Raw genomic sequence first — 12,087 nt, 5'->3', positions numbered from 1 at the left:
GCTGATGCAGTGTAGAAGATTGAATCCTGTCCTTTCTTCCTAGGCAAGCAAGTTAAGTGAGGATCAGTTTCTTCAAAAAGCTCAAAGAGTATTTTAAAGTCTAGATCCCTCAAACATTTCCACCTGGCATCAAAATGACCTGTAACATTTAAGAATGCTACAAAAAAGGCAACTGGCCCAGCAGATTTCACATTCTCCATTATTGGAGATTTTTGACAGCAGCCAACAAAGACATGAATAATGCTTTAAAAACTCCACTTCAAGATCAGGCGTCGTCTTCCAAAGACATGTAGCCCATTTCCTTTTCCCATTTGCTCCAGTTATTGCAGAGCTTGAATACAACATCCTTGTCCGATTTTGAACTTGAAATCCTACAGAAATTTTTTAGTTATGTCTGGCTTGAGTGTTACATGCATTCTATAGTCACATAAAAATGTGGCATTTCAATAGCACCAATGATAATGACTTTGCATTCTGTAACTATGTGCCAAGGTGCAACTTCAGCACTAGAATTTATGACATTTCTGCTTTTCATGTTTCTCATTAAACTTTGGTGTTCTGATATATTTTTAAGTAAAAAAATATTAGAGCAGGTAGCTGTGCAACTAGGCACGTGGGCAGTCTTTTTTAGCCTGATTTCTATGTTCCGAAAAGCCTGCCTCAACTTGTTTGCCGTCTAGTCGGGAGTCATAATACATTGTTTTGCATAACAAATATTAAAAGTTTTTTATACTTTCATCTACTCAGTGCAGGTAGGAAACACACTTCTAGGTGCTTTTTTCCACCCCCCACCCCTTCAAATATGCATCTGAAAAGAAAAACAAACATACAGAGTCAGAGATCTCAGCGCCTTAAGAATAATCTTATAATAATTATGGCACTTAAGTGCTGTAAGAATAATGCTCTCCTAATACAATTCTCCTAGTCTCCTGAGATACATATGAAACAAACTGGTCTCATACTGCAGTTTCAGAACTATTTAAAGTTTTCTTAATTGTACTAATTCACTGCCATGGCCAAATCTGATTATGGTTATTTATAAAGTGGCTGCTACTACTCACAGACACTGTAGATTATATACTCAAGCAATTTAGGCTGGCAGCTTCTATTAGCAGAACGTTTAATTGAGTATTCCAGGACACTCTACAGACATAAACTGCATTAAAAAAGAGAAATCACACATATTAGCGAATTTGCAATAGCAGTAGTTTTACTTCCAATCCTTTCAACCTCAATGTAAATAGCAAAAAAGGTACATTATTTCCTCCAAGAACTGCCCACGTTTTAGATATTAGATATTAAGCAGTTAGTGATGTTTGCACAGAGTATGTCTGTGTATATGATATTAAAACATGGGAGCGTCAGAACTCTGACCATCTTTTTCAAAACTACAAGAAACAAGCTAAGGAGGCTTTGTTCAGTTGTAAATATCCAGACTTTTCTAATAATGAATGATCACAGCTCAAGGGCTACTAAAATTGTTAGAAAAGACCTAATAGCTTGATCACCACAGGTGTTATCAAATCAAAGCACATAGCCTTTTATAAAAGGCTAATATTGTTTTGTAAGACTTTCCAGTGACTCCAAAGAACCAGCATTAACTTTGATTGACAGCCACCATCTTCAAACCAAGCCACAAAAAATTAAGTTAGATGAAACATTTTGCCTTGACATCAGACCTTTCTGCTCATCAGGAGTTTTATAGGAACCTGTGTTTTATCATCTGATCATTTTTCTCTAAATCCCAAAGCAAAAGACAATATGCATTCTCTAAGGGGTCTGGACCGCCACATCACCTTCCTCACAGGTTCTTCTAGTATCGCAGCCCATTCAGTTAAACACAGTGTTTTAATCAGCTTTGGCAGGGGAGGGAGGGATGGATCAAAATGAGACCTTACAGGATTTAATCTTCACTACACATTCTGTGCTAGTGCCACGGACTTGCTTTAAACATCAATAATGTACCCTTTTTGCAATAACATCCAAAGAAAGAATATACACTTTGTATGTTCAGGAGAAGCTATGAAAACATGTCGCTAGGTTACAAACCTAGACGAGCAGTTATTCACTCCGATCCTTTGGCTCTCGGTATTTCCACTGGATGTAGTCAAAGATGTCTTTTTCACATTCTACTGGCAGGGCCTCTCCAGCAACTCCTGCAAGCAAATTACAGGTGCTATTTGAAAGGTAGAAGGTCTGTACAATCCTGAAATACCAAATGCATTGCAAGATTAAGACAAAACTGCTGTAAGCAAAAGAGACTTAGAAAAACAAAACACTCCCCACAGACCTTTTCATGCAGTGTTTAGGTACACATCTCATTAGTGTCAAAGGAAATAAGGTAATGAATTAACTTTGGGGCCATGTGGTTATGCAGTTAAATATATTTATATTTGTGTCTCTGTGTGTTTTTATATGTGTGTGTATATACATACATACATATATATATATATATATATTCAGCCCCACTCCAAAACAAAGCCACTGAAGGACATGACATATCTTGTTAAAGAGTGGGAAATCACGTATGTGTTGTGCATGACACTGAAAAACCAATCTTTAGGTCAGTAAGACTTTAAGCAGATTAAATGGCCCGAAGAGGTAACTGTGTGCCACAACACAGCCTGTGCGTAAGTAGGCTGCCTCCTCCTGCTGTAACAGTGTCCAGTACCAGAAAGGACACTGAAAAACTTAATGAACTACAGTATTTATCAGAAGTATCTGCAGTACACAGAGAAATGAATTTAAGGAGACGATCACACAAAGCACATAACAAGAAAGAATCCTCTGTGCAAAGGCCCAGACTGACCAGTGACACCCAAAGGACGGATTGTATACTCATTGATCGTGAAGCCCATTTCCAGAGCATGAGCTCTCATGTTCTTATTGAATATATCACTTCCTGTGAAATACAGTACACCACAGTAATACTGATCTTTGGGGATAAGCCTAGAATAAAAGTGGAAGAAAAGTACAGATTTAGAACAAATATATAGCAAAAAAGTTACAAGCCATTTGGAAAGCAGCCATTCAAACACTGTTCTAGGTTTACTTCCTATTTACATGCACTCATTCTGCAACTCTGAGCAGTTGATCTTCCCATAAGCCAGATGCAGGAATGAAATGAATTGCATATCAAAGAAAGGCTCAGCACATCTACCCTGACCCAGGAGTCACTGGTGTTCAGCTACTACACTGTTACAGTGCTTGCACACCTGGATACAACATCATGATTTAAACTACAGCATTCTTGCTAATGACCTGCTGTAGATACTGGCAGTTGTACACCAGCTTCCATGCTGCAAAGAAATTAGAAACCCAGTAAATGCTATGTTCATGCCTTTTCCAACCTATACGATTCTGTGATTCTGAACATGGAAGCAGGCATCTGAATGCAGAACTTGATGCAAATGCCTGCTATGTAGCAGACAGTCAGAGGGGCTTTGGGGTTTTTGTTTTGGTGTGCGTACCGGATATCAATTCTCCTATGTGGATAAGCTGTTCCATCATCTTTATCTGGCAGCTGACAGACACCCTGTGAGGAAGGAAAACAAAGCAAGAAATTAAAAAAGAAATTAAACAGATTTGAGATCAACCTTCACCTCCCCACCCCTAAACAACTTCTAAACAATCCTCAGTCATCCTGGAGAGCAGTTAAATGCCCGCTGAACATCTTAAATATTCTACTAGAACAACTGGATGTCACAGTACCATGAATTTCTGTTTTACACTGCTAAGAGGACCATAGTTCAGTGCAGTGTATAACTACTGCTTCTGAAGTTTTTGTTACAGCAGGAAGGATCACAGGACTTCATTTCTCATTCTTCTGCCCTATTATCAGGCCTTTCAGTATGCACAAACATCAGCATGTTAAGGAAGACACAGACAAAGCTTAAGCTAATAGAAATTAAAAAGAAAGAGCTTGAGAAATCCTCTGCCACTTAATTTCAAACTGCTTTGTAATCTTCATGCAATTCACATACCAGCTTTTTCTTTTTTCCCCCCAGCCTATGATCACCTTAAATGACAAAGCTGTAGGGGGAAGGGACATGAACCATAAAGAATGAAGAGAAAAGTTTACATACTAAGCCATTTCACCAACTGCAGCTTCATGCTAAGACTTCTCTATTCTTAGCTTTGTTTTGAAAGCTTAACGTTGCTTATTCTTTTAAAATTATGTTGTCTGTCTCCTTAGTGAGACTTGCTTTTCTCAGATTCTCAGCTGCAGTCATATTTCCCTTTTTACAACATTCCTTTCTTAGATTCCACTTCGAAGACACGAGCTATTCTGCAACTGTTTAAGACTGACAGGATTATATAGAGTAAATGGTCACACTATAATGAGCTTGTTGAACTGCGAATGCAAACTGGGAATGCAGTGTCTCTGCTCCTTTTTTGGCCCACAGATGTACATAGCTTTAAACTCACATGGTATTCTCACTTAAACCATTTGGCAAGAATGAGAGCAACTTTCACGTATTCCTTTGAGAGATCAGGATTCAAAAAAAAAAAAAGCCATCAGGTTTCATTCCCTCTCAGAACACAACACAAACTAAACTCAAGACAAATTCTCAGAGTTTTTTTAGCTCTTATTTTAAGCAAAACTAATCTGACAAACAAAAAAATAAAATAATCAAGTGCTCCAACAGCCCCTTTGATCTTGGGAAAGCAAGTACCTTTAACTGTAGTATTACATATTTAAGTATTTATGCCTTCCAAAAGATTAGCTGAATATAATGGTATCTTGATTCTTGTATAGGAATTCTTAAATCACGGACCTTTGGTGAACCCTCCTGCAGGACCACCACTCTGAGCTTCCAAGCAATTCCATAAAGCAGCACGAGTGACTGACAGGAACTAACTAGTCCTCATTTCCACTCAGCATTGCTTATGGTTCTACACTTCTCTGTTAGAATTAACTTTTAACTAGCCTGTAGGATCAGAATACCTGGGGCCTGTAAAGAAAATTAAGTGAAGCAAGATAACACCCAATCCACATGTTTACGGAAAAGAAAGTTTTGCTGTGAGCAAGGGACCTAGCAAAATGAATGTTCCTGTAATTCATTACTTTCTTCATGCATCCCACATATTCCCTATTATATCCTGAGTCTAGCAGCTTACCCATTCTATTTGCTCTGCCAACTAAATTGACAAAAAAAAAAGAGACAAAAGTATATTATATATTAGATTAAACAAGGTAAACTCAGGCCCGAGATCAAAGATAGCGCTTCCAAGATCTTGAGGACAGAGTTACAAAATTGGTCACTGGTGCAAGTGAAGAAGTGAGGTTGTGCTAAGGTTCTGGAGAAACATCAAGCAAGAGGGACACAACTGGCATTTTGTGATGAAGGTTATGTCAGTGGGGTTCAGAACTACGTGAATATTGTAGATTTTTCTAATACTGAAATCTTACCATAAGAGATTCACTAAGAGTTAACTGCAGAAAGTTTTTATGGGGGGGGAAGGAAGAGAAATTAAAAAAAAGTTTAAGAAAAATCACAACTCCAGCAGTCTAAATGACATATGTTGTCTATGTCCTAGCTTCTGTCAGGAAAGGTAATGTCCCTCACCATCCCTCACCACCAAAAATGCCTTACCATGAACTTGGTGTCACCTTTAGACAGCATATCTGTGACAAAGTGGACTTTTTCCAGTTGTTCTACAACTTGACGCAGAAGTTTTGACTAGGAAGAGTGACAACACAGAAGTTTTTTCACAAGTAACAAGAATGTCTTCCCCGTTTACCAGACAACGGCCCACATAAGTACAGGACATCCCTATAATTATAAGTATTATTGTACATGCAATTTGACCCAGAGGGGAAAAAAGATAATACTGAGAAACACAAATTTCCACAAAAATCCCGATTTTCCACCAAAATTGCTTTCGTTGGAAGTGACAAAATTCATCTCTAGGGTTGAGTTTCCAACTTTTAAGCAACATACCTATAGAAGTAACACAAGAAATACAAACTGTCATTAAGACTTCTCTACAGTTAGTCCCAAAAGATTACAAGAGCAGCGGGACATTTGCTTCTTTATCCAGATAGCTGTTAACAGTTCTACATTGTAAAAGCACATGAATTCGAGGGGGTGGGGGAGTGTGGGTGAAAGGAAGAGGAGGGACAGAAGGATAAGAGTAAACACACTGAATAGTTTTGCAAGAGGAACACAACATAATATATGTACCTGAGAATTGATAACAACTCCTCCAAATAAACATGGTGATCCAAGGAAGACTTTACTATTACAGTAACAAAAAGATGGAAGAAGCTGCAATACAATCTGACTATGTATCTTCTGAATTAAAACATACCCTTGTGGAAGTAATGCACAGTACTGATCCACAGCAGCAGAGAAAACACACCTGTTTGGATGATTCAGATGTGAAACTTGGATGGGTTAGGAGAACATCCATGTCACCACTTGACTCTGCGCCTAGGCAAGTAAGAAGCAAAGAAAAATCTCTCTGCATATGACAAAGTATACTAACATTAGTGAACATCCATATAACCTACTCCTATAAAGTGTTTTTCTGGTAGAAAAGAGTCAGTCGCTATTCAAGATAGTTGTGAAAAAATTGTCTTAAAGTAAGAGAACCTTGTTCATCCATCAAAAAGTTTATATCCCTACGTATCTCAGAAGACACAAGAATTGCTTGCTGCACCCTACAGCGATAAAACACAACTGTTAATGTAAAAGCAAAGCACACAATTCACATGTTACAATACACTACTCTTTATGGAGGCAGGGTGGAGAACCAAGGATTTATGCAGGTGTTTCACCACTGAACCAACCAGTCAAGACAATACTGACAGGATAAAGCCAGGTTCCAGCATAGCCCCTTCCCTCTAGAAGAACAACATATATCGTAAAGTGCCTTGCTTATTAGCACAAAATAAACATAAGATCACAGAGTACCAACCTCGTCTAAAACTGCCACAAACTGTAGCAATATAGTCTGGGTCCAGCTTCTTTACCTCTTTCAGCACAATTTCCTATGTAAAAAGGAAAGGTGTGTTTTAAAGGTGTCACTCATTCATTGGCCATCAGTGCCTCACACCCTCGATAAAGACATTCTTACCTGCATTTGCAGCATTTCTTCCCTCGGGATTCTTTTCTCAAAATCTTCAAAATACCTGCATATATAAAAATAGAAGTGTCTGACAGTGGCAAGGGTAGCATCTTAAAACTTTAGCCAATTAAACGTGTATCAGAGGAAAGAATACAACTTATGGTACTGTCACATCACAAAAAGGTCACCATTCTCTCCAAACATCTTAGAAAACATCTTGCCAAGCAACAGTAAAAACTCACAACTGCAACAGTGACAATGCTTAGAAGATGGTTTCGTTGCAACGCTGGAAGCAGACCCAAGGGCAATGTGTGCACTAGCAAGATGGATAGGTCAGGTGAGTTTTCTTATACTCACTTAACAGTGAAAGGTTTTCCCTTGAATGCTCACACATATAAAGGCAGGGATGCACCCACGAGTGCTGAGGGAGCTGGTGGATGTTCTTGCTGAGCCACTCTCCATCATCTTTGAAAGGTCGTGGAGGACAGGAGAGGTGCCCAAGGACTGGAGGAAAGCAAGTGTCACTCCAATCTTCAAAAAGGGCAAGAAGGAGGACCTGGGAAACTATAGGCCAGTCAGCCTCACCTCCGTACAGCTCCTCCAGAACTAGAACACTGGAACAGCCACACAGCAAGCAGCATCCAAGCTGCTAAGTATTGAGGGGCAGGTACACGTTCTGCCTGGCATTCTCAAGTTCAGACATGCAAAGGTCTTACCTTGCTCACAGCACGTAACAAAAAATAGCCTGGGTCACCTTTATGCAGATGCCCAAGAAGCATCATTGCAACTTTGCCAAAGTGATTCTCCATGAGCTAACCAGAGAAGTAATTTGAAATTAATTGCCTTCTGGATGGAGGCTAAGCCTACTGAATTTCAACCCCAATGAAACAAAAGCTCTGAAAAGCACGTTGAGCACACGGAGAGAAGAGAACCTTACTTGGCCTGTGTATCCTTACATTACATCCTGGTGTCTGAAGGAGTCATTAGAAAAGCCAAGCACTTGCACCCAAGAAAGCTTACTTCAACCCGATTCGCTGGTGATGAGTCAGCTTGTGCTCATTTTTTCTTAGATCTAGAAGAATTAAGAAAAACAAAAAAAAGTTACTTGAGGACCAAAAAAATCTTACAGTTAAGTTTCCACCAATGCAGTGACAATGCACAGGAAAAATACATAACAAGAAAACAGCAACCTCAAAACACAAAAGGAGGAGATTTTAAACTGACTACTGAACAGCTGATAAGATGCATAGAGCACTCCCCAGTTCACCTCAAAGCCAAAACCCTTGTTGTTTTCCATGTAATCTGTAAGTACTTTACTTTGGATATGTACGTAATGCCTTTGTCTTGTACACTAACTTTAGCATCTTATACACCTTCCTCAAAGCCTAGGGCATATATGCTATCGCAGTACCACTGCGGAACAGGCAGCTTGACAGAAAAACACATTACTGGAGTGTAAACTGAGGATCCAAAGTTACACTTACCTTCTAAAGTCTTAATTCCTTCCTCGACAAACTTCCTCGCAGCAGCAGGACTGCAAAGAGACAAGGCAATCTGCCATCAGGAACAGCAAGAATCTTACAGCACTGAAAAGGACATTAGAATTCACTGTAACTGGCCTAGGTTCCTCAGCGGCAAGACTAAGGTCACTTCCAATGCTTACCCTCTTCCCAGCACATGCATTTTTAGTCAGTACTTTCAATCAGCAGAGATGGCTATCCAAGGCTTGGCCTGCACATTTTTTAGCATTGATATAACTATAAAGCGATGAGTAATTGTTAAAAAGAAACAAACAAAATCTCACCGAATAGGCAGTATTGCTTTAGACAACAACACTGAATGCATGATACAAACTACTTTAACCACAATCAGTCTCTGAACCAGCTTAAGGCAACAGCAACACAGAAGTGCCTTTAGACTAGCACTTAAAAAAACCTGACAAGCCTCCAGTTTGCAACCTAGAGTACAGCAAAGCAGTCCCAGCTCCATTTTGGCCAGAGAGTTTGCCTTAAGCACAACACTCAAGTGAACGATTAAACCTTCTTCCCCTTTAAGGGTTTGTCATTATTCTGCATGATGCTGTGGGGAAAGAACAGCATTTCAAGTGCAAGAGAGGCGTTCAAGTAATGTTATACCTATATACCTATCCAATATCCCACTGAGAACCACCAGCCTAGAAGCATAGTCCCCTCCTGGGGGACTACCCTCCAGCTACTCTAGAACCCCACGGTTATAGCTATACCACCCTTAAAGACTTTCAATCCACTTGCTCAATAAAACTCTTACATTACAATAGAATATCAGATCTTGACCTGCCATTTAGTTCCTTTCTCACCCTCTTCTGCATCTCTTGCTGGATTCCAGGCCAAGAGGGGCAACTTCCACTGTCCCAAGACAGGACAGCACCCCAGCTTCTCCTTCTGCACCCCATACCAATTTCTCAAAGGCATTCTCAAATCTCAGCATATTCTCAAACTTTGAGTGCATTTTAGAATTACATGAGAACAATTGCATTCCCTACCCTCAACCTCAAAGGTTTCAAATGTTGCACAAGTGCTCTGTTGGTTTTTTGGGGGTTTTGTTTGTTTGCTCTTGTTCTGTTGCCTGTTTCAGGGCTGTACTACTTCTACAAACGCATGACAGAGCATTGTTGTCCCTGGGCCCAACTTCCCACCAAAGGTCCCAAAGGGACTCTTCTCAGTCCTTCAGGGTTCTGTTCTTGATGAGCTCATCTCTCCTTTCCCTCTCAGCTTGCACACAGAAGCTTCCCGCTTCCACTCCCCTACTGCAAAGTCTGTAACTGATGATTCTAAACTCTTTCTTCTCAGTCAATCTTGTCATCACAACTATGGTGTCTCAGTGTGGGCGCTACAGCATCAGCTCGAACTCATTCTCTTCATTATTTGCAATCACCCAAATTCTGTTTGTAACTCCACTAAATAAACAGGAGAAGGAAAAAATCCAAAACCAAAAACCAACCAAACAAAACTTTACCCAATGCCAGTAACTCGGGTCAGGAGATTGATAGATGCACTCGTATCATCTTGTCGAATCTGCAAAAACAAAACCAGTGCAAACCAAACCCTTCTTTACTCCGTTTGTAATAAACAAAGAAATCTTGAGAAGATCAAACAGCTTAATCACACTCTGCTTCAGAGCTTTGCTATAATCAATGCAATACAGTACCAAGCATAGTACTGTGTATTGCAGTGATGCTGTATATACCAAGCCTGAAAACTGCCCGACCACCCATACTAAGGTGAACAGCACGGTTAAACCACAAAACTCCACAGCATTCCAGAGTCAGAACTCCACTTCTCACAGAAGACATTCACATGCTGATTATATAGCCTAAAATATTTTCATAAGCAGTCATTTTTGAGGCTTTGGCTGAGCTTCTCATTCCCTGCTTCCTATTTGCTGTAGGCTCCACGTCCACCATTCTTAAGCTTGACATCAGTCTCTTGAGGGACGACAACAGAAATTGCACAAAGCAAACAGGCTATCTTTGCCAGTTACAAAGAAAAGCAACTATTGAGAAATCTCACAAAGTCTTTGAAAAGGGCACAAGGAAAAGAAACCCACCTTTTCCAATTTGCGTAGTTTTCCAGTGGATAAGAACTCATCAATCTTCTCAGCTATTTTAGCACCTACTCCATCCTAAATATTGGGGGTGGGGTGGGGGGACGACAAGTTAACATTGAGATAATGTAAAACCATTATATCTAGACAAAAAGGAAAGCTCCCCAGAATTCAGAGTGCGGAGAGAAGAACTCTGAGAAGGCCACTGAGACCATAATAAAATATTGGACCATAACGGAGCACAAGAATTCAAGGGTACAACGCAAACACCATAATAGGAACTGTAAATCAAGGGCTATGTTAAAAGTTCCCCCAAAGCAATAATTTTGAAGAAGGCTTTGCTTATTTCTGCTCAAGTTCCCCAAATTTAGCGAAGCAGTGACAGAACAAAGGGGAAACCTGCCACAGCAGAATCCCGATGCAGGCAGACTCAGCTGGAGTCCCCCGTTGCAGCCGCCAGACCCGCCACAGCAGCTGCACCGCGACCCCGGCTCGGCCGCCGGGAGGAGGGATGGCACCGGCGGGCTCGGGCTGGCGCTGCCCCCGGGAGCCCCCAGCACCGCACCCCGGGCACCGGCAACCTGGGCGCGAGCACCTACCAGCTTCTTGGCTTCAGCCCCGCTCCGGATCTTGCTGGGATACCGGGAAATAACCGAGGCCGCTTTCCTGCGGAACACCGCCGGTCAGCGCCCGCGGGCGGAGGGCGCTGCCGGCGCAGCCGGCGGAGCGACGGGGCGGGCCCCGAGGCGGGTCGGCGGCGGGGAGGGGGAGGCGATACCTGTAGGCGTTGTACTTGTGGATGGCCCGGTTCACGTTGCGCTCGTAATTAGCCAGCTCTGCAGGGAGAACTACGGTGAGGGCCGCCGGCCCGCCGCCGGCCCGACCCCGCCCCCGGCCACCCACGCCTACCGGTGAGGAAGTCGGTGATGCCCTCGTTAGGGCTCTCCTGGGGAGCCTTGCGCTTGCTCATGGCCACCGGCAGCAACAGACGGCGGAAGCCCGGGCCCGAGATGGCAGGACGGTGCTTCCGGCGGTGACGTCATAGAGCGCGGCTGCCCTTCCGCACGCAGCCCTCTGCGGGGGGCCCGGCGTGCTGTGGGTGCAGCTGCTGGGGGCGGCGCAGTGGAGGAGCCGCGCAGAAGCTCTGAGTACGCAGGCGCGGGGCAGCCCGGAGCGGCAGCAGTCGCCCGTCCCCCGCATCGCGGCCTGGTAGCACGACTCTGCGCGCATTTTGCTCTGCCTCCCGGCATGAACGGACTGTTTAGCGTGGGCCCCATGTGTTGTCTGAGAAGCAGTTTCAGTGAGTGAAACAAGCCCCTGCTTCTGTTGCTGCCCTGGCTAGAGTTTGTTTCACATTAGCTCAGTCTCTCCGGGCTCTGGGGGTTTTAAACACTCTGGCTTTTATCCGGGCTTCGCTGGATGCTGCTTTCT

General features: G+C 42.3%; 1 protein-coding gene across 4 annotated transcripts; it reads right to left on the bottom strand.

Annotated features, from left to right (window-relative positions):
• Positions 1-253: 253 nt before the first annotated feature.
• Positions 254-11,703, bottom strand: POLB (DNA polymerase beta). Of its 4 annotated transcripts, none has more exons than XM_075074687.1 (15): positions 11,566-11,703; positions 11,435-11,492; positions 11,256-11,322; positions 10,660-10,734; positions 10,069-10,127; positions 8,559-8,608; positions 8,095-8,146; positions 7,084-7,138; positions 6,925-6,997; positions 6,367-6,437; positions 5,598-5,684; positions 3,471-3,535; positions 2,810-2,949; positions 2,050-2,156; positions 254-371 (listed from the first exon to the last, which is right to left on the bottom strand). In XM_075074687.1, the coding sequence occupies exons 1-14, from the start codon at positions 11,624-11,626 to the stop codon at positions 2,062-2,064; spliced, it is 1,008 nt and encodes a 335-aa protein (XP_074930788.1). In that variant the 5' UTR covers positions 11,627-11,703; the 3' UTR covers positions 254-371; positions 2,050-2,061. The 4 variants fall into 4 exon arrangements, with proteins under 4 accessions (XP_074930788.1, XP_074930790.1, XP_074930791.1 ...); XM_075074689.1 differs by lacking the exon at positions 254-371 and adding an exon at positions 696-808; XM_075074690.1 differs by lacking the exon at positions 254-371 and having other exon boundaries at positions 1,104-2,206.
• Positions 11,704-12,087: the final 384 nt, after the last annotated feature.

Source organism: Phalacrocorax aristotelis, chromosome 24, assembly GCF_949628215.1.
Source record: "Phalacrocorax aristotelis chromosome 24, bGulAri2.1, whole genome shotgun sequence".
Taxonomy (NCBI): Eukaryota; Metazoa; Chordata; class Aves; order Suliformes; family Phalacrocoracidae; genus Phalacrocorax; species Phalacrocorax aristotelis.
This window is presented reverse-complemented; position numbering and strand designations above follow the sequence as displayed.

Bases quoted from the DNA above. Each gene is read 5' to 3' on its own strand.
- POLB (XM_075074687.1), bottom strand. From the start codon at position 11,626: ATGAGCAAGCGCAAGGCTCCCCAGGAGAGCCCTAACGAGGGCATCACC. The intron at 8,147-8,558 runs GTAAGTGTAACT...TAATTCTTCTAG, and splicing joins AGGAATTAAGACTTTAGAAG to ATCTAAGAAAAAATGAGCAC. The intron at 5,685-6,366 runs GTGTGTTTTCTC...CACTCTTCCTAG, and splicing joins CATCTGAATCATCCAAACAG to TCAAAACTTCTGCGTCAAGT.